The 14,592-nt window shown below is 48.6% G+C and overlaps 1 protein-coding gene and 2 long non-coding RNA genes across 4 annotated transcripts; 2 read left to right on the top strand and 1 right to left on the bottom strand.

The window, feature by feature from the left end:
* Positions 1-5,416: 5,416 nt before the first annotated feature.
* On the top strand, positions 5,417-10,240 carry LOC122192747. Of its 2 annotated transcripts, none has more exons than XR_006182693.1 (4): positions 5,417-6,411; positions 6,481-6,763; positions 8,045-8,124; positions 8,213-10,240. It is a non-coding gene; the product is annotated as an uncharacterized LOC122192747 (long non-coding RNA). The 2 variants fall into 2 exon arrangements; XR_006182692.1 differs by having other exon boundaries at positions 5,419-6,411; positions 6,682-6,763.
* Positions 5,649-10,540, bottom strand: LOC122192748. The gene is made up of 2 exons (XR_006182694.1): positions 10,454-10,540; positions 5,649-7,015 (listed from the first exon to the last, which is right to left on the bottom strand). It is a non-coding gene; the product is annotated as an uncharacterized LOC122192748 (long non-coding RNA).
* A 211-nt stretch (positions 10,541-10,751) lies between these two features.
* LOC122192745 (tRNA wybutosine-synthesizing protein 4-like) lies at positions 10,752-13,822 on the top strand. The gene is made up of 4 exons (XM_042893397.1): positions 10,752-10,782; positions 10,851-11,088; positions 12,968-13,049; positions 13,351-13,822. The coding sequence occupies exons 1-4, from the start codon at positions 10,752-10,754 to the stop codon at positions 13,600-13,602; spliced, it is 603 nt and encodes a 200-aa protein (XP_042749331.1). The 3' UTR covers positions 13,603-13,822.
* The last annotated feature ends 770 nt before the right edge of the window (positions 13,823-14,592 follow it).

Raw genomic sequence — 14,592 nt, 5'->3', positions numbered from 1 at the left:
CCTCAGCAAGTTTGCTGACGACACCAAGCTGAGTGGTGCGGTTGATACGGTGGAAGGAAGGGATGCCATGCAGAGGGACCTCGACAGGCTGGAGGGCTGGGCTCGGGTGAACCTGATGAGGTTCAACACGGCAAAGTGCAAGGTTTTGCATTTGGGCCGGAAGAACCCCAGGCACCTGTACAGGCTGGGAGGAGTGGTCCTTGAGAGCAGCTCGGCAGAGAAGGACCTGGGGGTCCTGATGGACGAGAGACTGAATATGAGCCAGCAGTGCGCTCTGGCAGCTCGAAAGGCAAATGGGATCCTGGGCTCCATCAGGAGAGGGGTGGCCAGCAGGGACAGGGAGGTGATTGTCCCTCTCTACTCGGCTCTTGTGAGGCCCCATCTGGAGTACTGTGTCCAGGTGTGGAGCCCTCAGTACAAGAAAGACATTGAGATTTTGGAAAGGGTCCAGAGGAGGGCAACTAAGATGATCAGGGGGCTGGAGCACCTCCCCTATGAGGACAGGCTGAGGGAGTTGGGCTTGTTCAGCCTGGAGAAGAGAAGGCTGCAGGGCGACCTCATTGCAGCCTATCAATACCTGAAGGGAACCTACACCCGAGAGGGGAGTAAACTCTTCAAAAGGGCTGACAACAGCAGGACTAGGGGAAATGGATCCAAGTTGAAGGAGGGAAGATTTAGGTTGGATGTTAGGGGGAAGTTCTTTACTAGGAGAGTGGTTAGGCCCTGGAACGGGCTGCCCAGGGAGGTTGTGGATGCCCCGTCCTTGGACGTGTTTAAGGCCAGGTTGGACGGGGTCCTGGGCAACCTGATCTGAATGTGTATGTTTGGTGGCCCTGCTAGGCAGGGGGGTTGGAACTACATGATCCTTGAGGTCCCTTCCAACCCGGGTGATTCTGTGATTCTGTCATCGTCTGTCATCATGTTCCACTGTGTTCTGAAGATCAATGTAATTGAGCAGTCAGGTCCCAAAAATGCATTTCGTTTAAAAACAAATGCTCTGTTCTTGGATCAAGGATTTCTGTGTTACAGTTCTACTTAACTAGGCTGTGGACAGCTGATGAAAAAGAAAAAAAAAAAAAGAAAAACATAAGCAGTGGAAGCAGGGATGGGTTGCCTGGGAAGAATATAGGGATGCTGTCCAGATATGCAGGGCTAGGATCATGAAAGTCAAGGCGCAGATGGAATGAAACTTGATGAGGGATGTGAAAAACAACAAGAAGGGTTTCTTTAGATACGTTTGGCAGAGCAGACAGGCAAAGGAGAGTGCACTCCTCCTGTTAAACGAAAAGGCAGAGCTGGTCTCCTCAGACATGGACGAGGCTGAGTGCTTAATGAGTTCTTTGCCCCTGTCTTCATGAACATTCAGGCTTCCTACATCTCTCTCATGTCCCTGAACTTCTAAGCGGGGGTGGGATGAGCAAAATCCCTGCCAGTGTAAGAGCAGAGCTGAATATGTGCAAGTATGAATATGGAGCTGAACAATACGAACCCTAGTGTTCTAAGGAGCTGCCTGATGTACCTGCCAAGCCTCACTCCATCACATCTGAAAAATCATGGCTGTCAGGCAAAGTCCCTGCTGAGTGGAAAAAGGAAAGCATCACTCCCATTTCTAAGAAAGGGAGAAAAAGGAAGAGCCAGGGAACTACAGGCCGGTGAGCCTCACCTCTGTGCCTGGGAAGATCTTGGAGCAGAAGCTATGTTAAGGCACATGCAAGATAAGGAGGTGATCTGAGAGCCAGCATAGCTTCACCAATGGCAGATCGTGCCTGACGAATCTGGTGGCCTTCTATGATGAAGTGATGCCACCAGCAGACAGAGGAAAGGCAACTGGAATCGTGCAAGGCTTTTGACATGGCCCCACACCACATCCTTAACTCTAAATTGGAGAGGGATGGATTTGAAGGCTGGATTATTAGGTGGACAAATAAATGGTTGGATGGTCACAGCCGGGGGCTGTTGTCAATGGATTTGTGTCCAGGAGGAAGGCGGTCACAAGTGGTGACCCCCAGTGCTCTTCAGCATGTTTATCAATGGCACAGACAGCCGGATTGATTGTACCTTCAGCAAGTTTGCTGATGACACCAAGCTGGGTGGTAGGACTTGGGGGTCCCGATGAACAAAAAGCTGGAGGGACAACACTATCCTGGGCTACGTCAACAGAGCGGTGGCAGGCAGGGACAAGGAGGTGACTGTCCCTCTCTACTCTGCCCTTGTGAGGCACCATCTGGAGCACTGCATTTAGGCCTGGGGCTTTCTTCTTTTCATCTTCTCTCCTGCCCTCCCTCCCTTTCTTCTTCCCCCTCTCCCTCCCTTCCTCCCTTCCTTCTGTTTCCCAAAGTGTGTGTTAGTAAGTCAAGGAAAAGATAATTCAGAGAAGTTCCACATCATGTGTTTTAAAAAATATGAAACTAAGTCTCTTTGTGGTTTCATGATTTATGAATGCCAGTAACTATCCCAGTTTAATCTGAATCCTACTGTTCTGAAGATAAAACTCACTGTTACACATTAAATTAGACTGCAGATCACATAACTGCCTGAACCACGTGAATCACTAGCAAATATGGATAATGAAATGGAGAACTGGCACAGGAGGAATGAAAGAACATGGATACACATAAACAAAAACGCTCCTCCAAAGCATTTGAAAAAATGCTGATCAGATAATTTTCATACCAGGAACCCAAGGTGCTTGACTACCAGACTAAAGGAAAACTTGCAATACAAAGCATAGAAATTAAGACAAGAGCATTTTCCACATGCTTGCAACATTCCCTGCTATCTGAATGAGCCAACGAGAAGAAGGATTTTGCTGGGCCTTATTCTTACTAAGAAGGAAGGGCTGGCTGGGGATATGAAGGTTGGGGGCAACGTGAGATGCAGCAATCACGAGATGATGGAGTTCAGGATCTTGTGTGGAAGAAGCAAAGCAGCATGTAGGACTGCCAACCCTGACCTCTTCCAGGATGTGCGTGGAGGTGTCCCATGGGGTGAGCGTTGGAAAGCAAGGAGGCCTGAGGGAGCTGCTCAGCCCTCAAACACAACTTCTTCCAAGCTCAGGATTGGTGCACAGCTAAGAGTGAAAAATTGGGGAAAGTTGGCAGAAGGCCTGAATGGATGAGCAAGGAGCTCATGGATAAACTCAAAGGTGAGAAGAAAGTCTATAAAATGTGGAAAAAGGGCCTGTCTGGTTAGGAGGAATACAGGAATGTTGTTAGAGCCTGTAGGGATGCAATGAGGAAGGCCAAGGCCCACTTGGAATCAAATTTGGCAAAGGAAGTCAAGGATAACAAGCAAGCAAGGTGTTTTTAAGTATGTCAGCAGTAAAAGGAAGACTAAGGAAAATGTGAGTCCATTACTGAATGAGGTAGAGGCCCTGGCAAGAAGGGATGCTGGCAAGGTGAAGATACAGAATGCCTTCTTTGCTTCTAGCTTTACTAATCAGACTGCCCCTCAGGAAGCTCAGACCCTGGACATAAGAGAGCCTGGGGAATGGAAGCCTTCCCCTTAGTTGAGAAGGATATGATTAGAGAGTGTCTGGCCAAAACCAACTCACACAGATCCATGGGCCCTGATGGGATGCACCCACGTGTGCTGAGGGAGCTGGCAGAAATGACCGCTGAGCCACTCTCTTTTATCTTTCAGAGGTCCTGGAGAACAGGAGAGATGCCTGAAGACTGGAGGATAGTCAGTATCACACCAGTCTTCAAACAAGGCAAGAAGGAGGATCTGGAAAACCACAGGCCAGTCAGCCTCACTTCTGTCCTTGGAAAGCTTGTTCTGGATGCTATCTCCAAGCAATTGGAAGAGAAGTGTTGATGAAGGGAGAACAGTGGATGCTGTGTACCTTGACTTCAGCAAGGCATCTGACACGGTCTCCCACAGCATTCTTGTTATGATACTTAGAAATTGTGGGATATATGAGTGGACAAGGAGGTGCATTGAGACTTATCCCACCATGGTTAAAAGGGACATCCATCCGTGCACAGCCCAACCTCTCCTTTGAATCAGGGCTATCAAAAATACAAGGCCAGGTCTGCATTGAAACCTTGCAAGGTAGGAGCTCAGCCCATGCGAGTAGCTTTTCCTAGCGCTGCACTGCTCTCCTGATGGAGAATGTTTCCTGAAGTCCACTCTGAATGTGTCGAGCTGTAATTGTGGAAATCGTTCTTACTCTGTTGTCTGCCACTACAAAGAAGCATTTGGCTCCATCGTGTTTATCTGCTCTTCAGATAGCAGCACTGTGCAGTTAGAAAGCCTTACCCTACCCCAGATTGAGGAGTGGCTGACAGCACAGCTCTGCGATTAACGCTCTGAGCTCTGCCTGTCAGCCAGTGGAAAGGCAAAAGATTAACAGAACCTGTAGCATCTCCTGTATGAGGAAAGATTGAGGGACTTTGAACTCTTCAGTATGGAAAAGAGAAGGCTGAGAGGGGATCTCATAGCTGTTTGTAAGCATAAGAATGAGAACATTCCTGCATCCTTCCTCTGGACTGGGATTGCACTGTTCATCAACTCCTGCAATTGTACTGCAGCCTGGCTTCTCTGAAATGAGAGATAATTAAAACCTTCCCTGGTACTGCTTTCTCCACTCAGAATAGAAAGTGCCTCTCTCTCCATTACAAAAACCATTCCCAGCCCAGAACAAAGGCCAGAAGTTTTTGGTAAGTAGAGATCTCACCACAAGAAAGCAGGGCCCAGCATAATTTATATTGCTTCCTCCTTGCCATCTATGTGTGGGGCCCCAGTGTGATGACATCCTGGCTCAGATGCTATAAACAAGGCCATATTAATGGATCATAAACTCCTTGGAGGCTGGCTGGATGTCTGTATTAGGTTATGAGTTCCTGAAAGCAGAGATAACAACAAGGTGAATCTGAGAATGGAAAGTTGGAGAAACGGAAGTTAAGACACTGGAGAAATACCTCCCCTTTGCTAGTCCTGTTTATCTGAGCCTCTTACAAAGAAGTTGGTGAATGTGATTCTGGTTTTAGCATCACGTGGATGAGGAGATCTGGGCTAAGCAGCACAATGTCAGATTGCAAATATGCCATTATAATGCTGCTGCTCCCTGGAACATCAAGCAGCGTAAGAAGTAGCCACCTGCAAGAGAAGGCATAATGCATCAAGGACTATGAGAAAATTGGCTTAGAGTCCAAGTCCAGATTGCAATTCATTTTCTGATAGCCCTTTGGTAGATTCATTCTGGATAACTTTACAACCATGTTAAAACTAAAGAGTTTGCCTTTATTCTGACTATAGGGGACACCTCAAACCAGAACTCCTTACTACTTACAATCATAGAATCTCAAGGTTGGAAGGGACTACAGGATCATCCAGTCCAACCATCCTCCCACCACCTCTGCTGCCCCCAGCACCAAACCACATCTCGCAGCTCCTCATCCAGGAGCCCCTTGAGCACTGCCAGGGACGGCGACTGCACCACCTCCCTGTGCAGCCACTGCAGTCAGCACGGCTTTCAGTGCTTATCCCAGTGCCCTGCCGTGATGCCAGCAATCACTGTACTACTGAAATACACCTATGTAGCACCAATCCTTTTCTGTTTGCAGTACTGCCGCCTTTATGTCCTCTTCAAAATAGATTTTGGTTTAACTATGTGATAAAACTGAGAACTCATGATTCATTGCCCATCCAATGTAATCAATCCTTTAATTTCTGCTTTCCAGGACACAGCCATTAGCCAGTAACCACAAACTGCTCTGTGGGACTCTCATGGAAACAACAGCCCTCCTGGATGACAATTATCCATTGTTACATACAGCAAGAGATTTTAAACCAAAAGTTTATGAATTACTGCCCAGTGTTTATCCAGCTCTTCATGCACTACTGCCAAATGCTTTATAAAAATCCCTTATCCATTTCTGAGGTGCCAAAATTCCTTTTTTTCACACACTCTACCTTGGAGATACAAAATTTGATCTTTTCACCACTCTACTGATGGAGAATTGAGACACACATTTGAGGAGCAAACAATATAACAGTCAGATTTTGAAGGTCTTTAAGTCACTGAAGAAACTATGAAACAGACCATGTTTAATTACTGCATTTGGAGAGAAGCACAGGGCAGAGTCCTTCTATCTAGTGCACAGAGGGAGCTTGGAGATGCTTAGGGCTGTAGGTTAAAGTGGCTAGAGGAACATGCATCAGGACCTTAAAGAGAGCCAGAAGCTTCCCTAATCGTAAGCTACAGAATCCAATATTGCTCATTTGTCTTTGAAAAACCCAACACTAGACAATACGTGAGTCTGAGCTGTTGAGAGAAAGCAAACTGAGAAGATGTGATAAGGTCTTTGAATAACACCAGCATAAGTGGAATGCAGCATAAAATGATGTAATTGCAGTATCAGAGTTTCGTGGGTGTTCATTCATGAAATGCCAAGTGCATCGCTGAATGTAAGTACATCTATGTTCAGTAATGTGTTACTTAAAATGAGAAAAAGCACCAGCTTTTTTTTTCCTTAGTACAGGGACTCTAATGGAGCTGAGGAGCGCTTCCCACCAAGGAGATGGATGCCAGGGTGGGGGTCAGTATCACTTGATCTGAAGTAGAAAAGCATCTTCCTGCAAGACTTCATTGCAGGCATTTTCCAGACAGCTCAGGTATTTTTAAAGAAAGACATGACCATAGCTCTGCCTAAATCAAGCTTCTGTCCTTCAACACAGAATTGACAACATAACTTCATGAAGTTGTGATCTATTAGAAAGGAGATTTTAAAAGACCACAGTACTGCAAGGAATAAAACAGGTAAGCAAATCTCATACAATCATATTTCCACTGGTATTATAAATAGACTTCTTATTATCTTGCTCAGCAATGTACAGTGCTTGTAGAGTTAATGACAATCTTCACTCCCTCTCACAGTGTGCAACAACAACCCTTCCCATTTTGCCTAGAGCTGATACTATACGAAGTGTCCAAGAATTTCACAAAACATGCCATTTTCATTTATCACCGTCAGCTGTAGGTAATTCCTCACGATCCTTTGGTCCAAGATCTCTGCAAAACAAAAACAAAAGACAACAAAACCCCATCTCAGTATTGATTGCCCTCACATCTCCTCAGTCTGTTCTTTGCACCCTCCTTGATTCATAAACCTAAATCCATTACAATGCTGCTGCAAATATTCTTTCTCCAGGTTGGTATGTTAGCTATATCCTCACCTCATCTCTACTGCACAGTTTCTATAATGCAACAAAGCACGCCACATCTTCTACCTTTTCAAATCCCTTACAATGGTTTCCTGTGCTTTTTAATTTTTGTTACAAACCACAGGGTAATTACCTATTTCTTCTCTTCTATCATCAGTGGAATCAACATCTTTTGGAATCTTCCAAAATTCTTTCTGTCATTCTTTTTGAAAAAGAGGAGAAAAGATTCCACTGAGCATCGAAGAGACATTGGAACAGGTTGCCCAGAGAGGCTGCCTCCTTCTTGGAGGCATTCAAGGCCAGGCTGGATCACAGAATCATGGAATGGCTGGGGTTGGAAGGGAGCTTAAGGATCACGAAGCTCCAACCCCCCACCAATGCAGGGCCACCAACCTCCCCATCTCACAGCAGCCCAGGCTGCCCAGGGCCCCATCCAACCTGGCCTCCAACACCTCCAGGGATGGGGCTTTGAGCAACCTGGTCTTGTGACAGGTATCCCTACCTAGAGCAGGGGGTTGGAACTAAGTGATCTTAAAGGTCTCTTTCAACCCAAACCATCCTATGATTCCTTGACAGTGTATTATTTTGGCTTACAATATATTGGATTATTGTTTTTTTCAGGTTCTTAAAAGTGACTGGTTCCTGTGATTCTAAGTTGTTTTGTCAATCACTGCCTTTGATGACATAGCTGTCTTTTGTAAAGTATTTAGGATGCACACTCAGGAATTGCATGTGTGTAGAGGACTTAGAGGTCATGCTGCTTATCTCCACATTTTGCCGTATCGGCCTTAGCTTGACAAGGCTTTGCCTTGTAACAGAGGCCTCTGTGGTAATACTGATGTATTGAGATCTGAGATTGGTATCATCTGTTCTCCAGGATTTTGCCACATTATCCTAGATCAGCAGATGAGTCCAGTCGTCGTCTCTTGCAGTATTTGAGAGCAACAAGACAAATAGGTAATGAAAGAAAAAGGTACCAATATCATTAATGTACAGCCCTACTGCTCTGCACCATGCACATATGTCACCTTTATATCATTCACAGAGCTTTTTCCCAGATGGAAGCTGATAGAGAAACTGTGATGCAGCTGATAACCTTCAGCACACATCCAGGTGATCAGAACAGCAAGAAAGATAAGGGAAAATGCTTCGCTGTTCAGCCCATGTCAAAGCCCCAACATCTTTGGTCCACCTTGAACTGAAGGCAGACTCTGACGCTGGGCACAGTGCAGCCTCCTGTGGGAGGACAGCACCACTCAGTGAACCTTCGGGGGATTCTGGCGTCCCACTCCTCCATGCTGAGCAGCCTGGCTGCTCGCTCCGGAGCACTCCCTGTTTCTCATCGGGGTTCTCTGCCGTCATCTCTGAGGTCAGGAAGAAAGACCACGCCTCGCCTGCTCCTAAACAAAAGACTATAGATAGCTGTGGCAGCAAATGCTTCTCATTATGTACTCCTCTCTCCTCAGACTGCCTGCCCAGTTGGGGGTGGGAGCAGCATGGGGCCCTGAGATGCCTGTGCTGCTCTGCTGTGTGTTTTCTGTTATGTGGGGTGAGGAGTGCATTCCTCACAGGCTTTGAATGTCTGCAAAACCCCAGAGGAATCCTCGGAGCAGTGGGAGGAGAGATCGGGCACGGAGAAGTTACCCATGCACATCGGGATAAGGCGTCCCCCTGCTGCATCGGCCTGCAAAGGCATCCAAACCTGATGGAAGTGCAAGTGCTAGGGCAGCACGCCCTCTCAGCGTGCATTTAAAAGCCTCACTCTTCCCACCAACACAGCTTGTTTGGCTAGGCTTAGTCTGGCAAAACAGATCAAGCAGTGATAAACCTGTCTGCTTGTGCACTTAGAGTCAGTGCAGGATAGGTAAAGGAATCATTTCAGATTAAGACTGATTGTGAACCAAGAACAGATAGATATAAACTGGCTATTATTGCATTCAACAAGAATTCTGCTAGCTATTACAGCTATCAGGCTTTAAAACATCTTTTCAGAGTAAGAAAGACACAGGAGCAAAAATTCCAGCGTCTGATAAAATTGAGTGATTACGGGATTTCATACCTATGGCAGCTTGAGTTTGGACGTGGAGGCCCAAGAATTACTGGCACCACATTCTTTTCCCGCATCACAGAACTCCAATATAGAGCCTCTCCTCATGGAGTATGCATGCAGGGCCTTGTACCAAGGACAGGAAACTAACCTCCCAGTCCCACTCCCTCTCAGCTTTATGTGTCTGATGCCTAGTTCATGTTTCAGTGTCTCTGACAGAGCTTGCACAGAAGATTGTTATGGATATAGAAACATGGAACTGGAAAAATCTTCCTGGGACAGCTGGATGCAGTGTTGAGTGGCCATTCCCCAGCTTGCTGCCAAGCATTTTTTTTTTCATCATCGTTCTCAGGATGCTTGTAGAATTGGGAACGTTGCAGGACCTGAAGTATCAGCAGGATGGGACAGCACAGCCCGTGAGCCTTAACTGCAGTGCAATCCAAACATCATCTCCACACTGCAGAGATGGGACAATCAACAAAATAATGGGCAGTTCGCAAAAGAGAGCCCTGGAGGGAAGTCTTGATATCCCTGGAGAAAGTGCATACATCCAGAATATAAACAGAACTACTGACCTGCATCCTGCCCTGTAACCACATATATGAGCCACTCCAAATCCGCCGGGAATAGCCTAAAAGGCAGCTCTACTAAAGTGCACCTCTGAAAAAAGAAATCTGTACTGCTACTGATGAAATGCTAGCAGTAGTAGCAGTAGTAGGTCGAGGAGTGAGCTGCATGGATCCCAGTTAGAAATACGCATGCTGACCGTTCTCTGCAGAAGTGACATTTTGTGATTCCAGCTGATGCAATGCACAACATAATACTGTGCAGACCACAAGATACGTAGAGACAATGAGCACAGAGGCAAGCATAGTCCTGGTGACACCTTGCTACGGCCAGGCCAGCACGGCTCTTCTACAACTCGCAGTGCAAACCCTAAGGAGAAACAGCAGGAACATCCACCTGCTCTGCAACAGGCCGTGCCCTGCCCGTTTCTCGGTCACACCGCAGGCTGCGAGCGCTCACAAAGCCACGGGCAGCGCCCGCGTCAGTTCTGCTCAAGAGCGCGCGGAGCTCCGCGCCCCCGGGCAGCTCAGCAGCTCGGCGGGGAGCTCAGGCCCGCAAGGCGCTCAGCGCCGCGCTGCCGCACCCCAGCACCCCCCGGGGAGCTCCGCACGGCCGCAGCGCCGCACGCATCCTCCGGGCAGCTCCGCGCTCCTCCCGCGTCCCTCCGCTTACCGCGAAGAGGCTGCCCGTTGCCACGGCCGCGAGCCTCCGGCCCTCCCTCGCTGCCGGGCTCAGGTACGGGAGCGCGCTCCCGGGTCCGCCGAGCGCCGCGGCAGCAGCGAGGGGCGGCGGGACGGCCGCGCCCGCAGACGGGGACGCCGCGGGGCCGAGCGGGCGCCGCACGCGGATTGCCCGGAGGCGGTGCTGCCGGGACGAGGCGGGGCGGGGCGGGGCGGGCCGCCAGGGGGCGCTACGTAGCGTCCGCAGAGCCTACGTCACTGCGCGTGAGCGACGCATCTCTGCGCGCGGCATGGAGGGAGGGCGGCCGAGCGCGGGCGTGAGTGAGCGCCGACTGCGGAGCGGGGCGGTTCTGCTCGGGAGGAGTCCGGCCGGGCTCTCGGGGCGGCAGGGAGAGGCGGCGCCGCGAAGGAGGCTCGGCCGCTCCGGCGGGAGCTGTGCCGTAAGGCAGCCGGGCTGCGGCGCGGCGGCGCCCGGTTCGTCACGCGGTTTGTCGTCCCGCAGGTGCGGGGCACGGGCGGCAGCAGCGCCGTCAGCAAATGCTCAGCGGCGGAGCGGGGATACGTGCGGGACCGCTTCGTGCGGCTCCTCGCGGGCCGGCCGCGGAGGAGAACTGCGCTCATCCACCGGTAGGAATGCGCGGTGCGGCTCGGGGCGAGGCGGCGGACGGGAGCGGCGAGCAGCGCCTGCCGCTCCGCGCTGTGCGTGAGCGCGGCTGTGCGGGGCGTTCAAACGCGGGCGCTTACAGTGCGTACCCGCGGTGAGCCTTGGTTAACGTGAGGCGGCTCGATATGACAGTGACTGCGAACTGCCGAAGGAGTTTCGTGTAGGTAACATAAATGTCAGGAGCTGGCAGGCCTGTGAGGGCAAACGCTGCTAATCGCATCTGAAAGTGCATCTGTGTCGAGTTGTCTGCTCACGTGGCGTCGGTGTGCCAAACTAAATTCATGCCAGGAGCTACATGTTACTGTTGTTAATGCTGTCTTCCCAAATCCTTGGGTTTCTTTTAAAATGTTTCTGTGAGGTCTGGGGGTGGGGATAATGAGCGCCTGCTGGGGGAGTTGACAGGGAGAGGAACGGCTGGTGGGAACACCGTGAAACTGAGTAAAACTGGTTTCCTGAGCACTGAGGAAACGGAGGCAGCAGCCAGGTGGATGCTGAATGCTTTCCAGGAATTCAGTTTTCTTGGTTTTCATCACACAGAAAAAAGAAAACCAACACAGAGAATGAAACTCCTTTCAGTTTTCATTTTTGCTCCCCGTTAATGCTCTTGCACACGCAGCTTTCATTTTGTTATACCCAATAACTGCTGGTTGAGCACATCACCTTGTGTATAAAGGAGTTAATTTCATATTGTCACACCATCTGATTTGGGGCAGGAAGTGAGATCACAGAATGATCCAGGTTGAAAGGACCCCAAGGATCATGAAGCTCCAGTTCCCCTGCCACAGGCAGGGCCACCAACCTCCCCATTTCACAGCAGCCCAGGCTGCCCAGGGCCCCATCCAACCTGGCCTTGAACACCTCCAGGGATGGACGGGGCATCACAGCCTCTCTGGGCAGCTGTTCCAGCACCTCACCACTCTCTCTCTAAACAACTTCCCCCTGACATCCAACCTCCAGCTGCCCTCCCTCAACTCCAAACCATTTCCCCTTGTCCTGCTGCCATCTCCCCTTTCCAAGAGCTGACTCCCCTCCTGTCTGCAGGCTCCCTTGAGGCACTGCAGGCTGCACTGAGGTCACCCCGCAGCTTCTCTTCTCCATGCTGAACAAGCCCAGCTCCCTCAGCCTGTCTTTGCAGGGAGATGCTGCAGCCCCTTGATCATCTTTGTGGCTCCTCTGCACCCTCTCCAACAGCTCCCTGTCTTTTCTTGTGTTGTGGACCCCAGATCTGGACACAGTACTCTAGATAGAGAGTAGAGAGGGAAAATCACCTCCCATTTCCATCTGACCACCCCTCTTCTGGTGAAGCCCAGGATCCCATTGACTTTCCAAGCATCTTGAACACACTGCTGGCTCATGTTCATCCATCAGGACCCCCAGGTCCTTCTCCACAGGGCTGCTCTCAAGCACCTCTCCTTCCAGTCTGTTTTGATGCCTGGGATTCCTCCGGCCCAAATGCCAAACCTTGCACTTTGCTGTGTTGAACCTCATCAGGTTCATCCTGGCTAAGATGTTGGCCAACTGCATTGCAGGAAGCATTCTGACTGTCTGGACTCATCCTTTTCCATCCACTGAGTATTTATGTTTGTAGACTGGTACAGTTAGGAAATTTACGTGTTTTCTCTCAGTTATCTGTGGTCTTGGTGGTTAGACATTAAATACAGGGTCTAGAGATTACAGAATCATCAGATATCACCAAGTGTAGGTACATAAATATGATTATTGAGTGGAAGCTGAGAGAGAAAAGGTTTGTTGGTTTTTTGTGTTTTTTTTTGGAATAGACAGTGTAATTCTTGGAGAAATAGGGTTACTGGACAGCAGTTCCAGTTGAATTTCATTCCACAGAGGTTATTATGTCCGTGCCCGTGCTGTAGATCACTGTGTTCAAGATTTCCTGCTGAAGACCAGAAGTCATCCTAGGAGACAGGTACGTTTCCATTGCCTGGCTGTGCTGGCAGCTTCTGCTGTATTTGTACATGAAACGTTTTTTAGCAGCTGTGGTGGTTTTCTCCCAAAATAGTGCAGAGGATCTACTTGGCAGTACTGGTTCTGCATTTGTTGCTGACAGAAATATCTATCTAGTATTTGCACAAGTTTTTCAACCTCTTTTGGGAGATTACCTGGTTTTGTTACTCTGCAGATTGTGCACCTGAACTGGAATGTTCTTCACAGGAAGATGCTCAGGATGCTGCTAGAGTATCACTTGTTTTCTGCCGATTTCTCTGCAGATCCTGTCTCTAGGTGCTGGCTTTGACTCCTTGTACTTCCGTTTGAAAGACATGGATCTTCTACATCACACTGTAATGTATGAGGTGGATTTCCCAAGTGTGGCGTGCCAAAAAGCTGCTCTGATCAAGAGGACGGAAGAGTTGTCAGCACTGGTGGGAGATGCTGGAGCAGAAGGGTTAGGTATGGTGTTTGTGGAAAATGTTCTGGATGCTGCATGTATGGAAGAAGGAAAAAAAAGCTTCAGCCTTTAAAAACTGAGTTGTTTTAGAGGAACTCGGAAGTGTGTGTGTGTAGTAAGAACGTGTGTGAGGTACGTGTTTATTTTGTGAAAAAAATCAGAACCGTTTGGAAGCATTGGGAGACAACAAGATGCAGAACTGCTCGGAAGTTTTTGAGGAGCAGATTACATCAAACAAAGCTCAGTGTATTTTGTGGCAACTTTTTAAGTATTGTGTCTAACTTTGGACTTACCAGTGCAAAGACTGCAGCCTGCGCTGTGATGGGTCGGGAGAATGAGAAAGGGCTGAAGCACAACATGTAGGTGGTAGAGCTGAGAGAACCTTCCTCAACTTGAAGAGAAGGATGAGTGGTGGGGAATAGTCTTACTGCAGTTTTTAACTACCCAGTGGAAAATTATAGTGAGGATGGAGCCAGGCTCTTTTTGGAGACAGTAGTGCTTGACTGTACAAAGCCTGGAGCAACCTGTTACAGGTAACCTTTGAAGTCACCTTTCCACCTAAATGATTCTGTGATTTATGATCTTTGTGGGTAGGGGAGAAGCTATTATTCTTAAGTATGCTGACTGCAATTGCAGCATTAGTCATTGTGTTTTATTGGCTTCTTTTAAACCTTCAGGAAGAGGAAAAATTGAGTCTTGTGAAAATATGGTAGAATCTAAGCACAGCTGAAGGGCTAGTTTTGCCAACTAAGCACTGAGTGGCAGTTCATTTGCAAAATGGAGGGATGTAAGGTATGGGGTTCACTAGGTGGTTCTCTTGCATCTGATCTCCTTCAAGGTTTACATTAATGTTGTAGTTGATAGGCTGTGGAAGGTGGAAATGTTATAATGCAATAGAAAATAGAGATAGTTGCAATGCGATAGATGGAATTAGGTTTTTGACAAAGTACAGGAAATCTGTGAAATGTGGGATGAAATACAATAGGGACATATTCAAGCCACTACGTTTTGACTGTAATCACAGAATTATGGGGCTGGAAGGACCTCCAGGGATCACTGAGTC

Source organism: Lagopus leucura, unplaced genomic scaffold (assembly GCF_019238085.1).
Source record: "Lagopus leucura isolate 7727_CA_CO unplaced genomic scaffold, USGS_WTPT01 58937-0_obj-0_obj, whole genome shotgun sequence".
In the NCBI taxonomy this organism is placed as follows: Eukaryota; Metazoa; Chordata; class Aves; order Galliformes; family Phasianidae; genus Lagopus; species Lagopus leucura.
The sequence above is the reverse complement of the archived record's forward strand: the minus strand, read 5'-3'. Positions and strand labels throughout refer to the sequence as shown.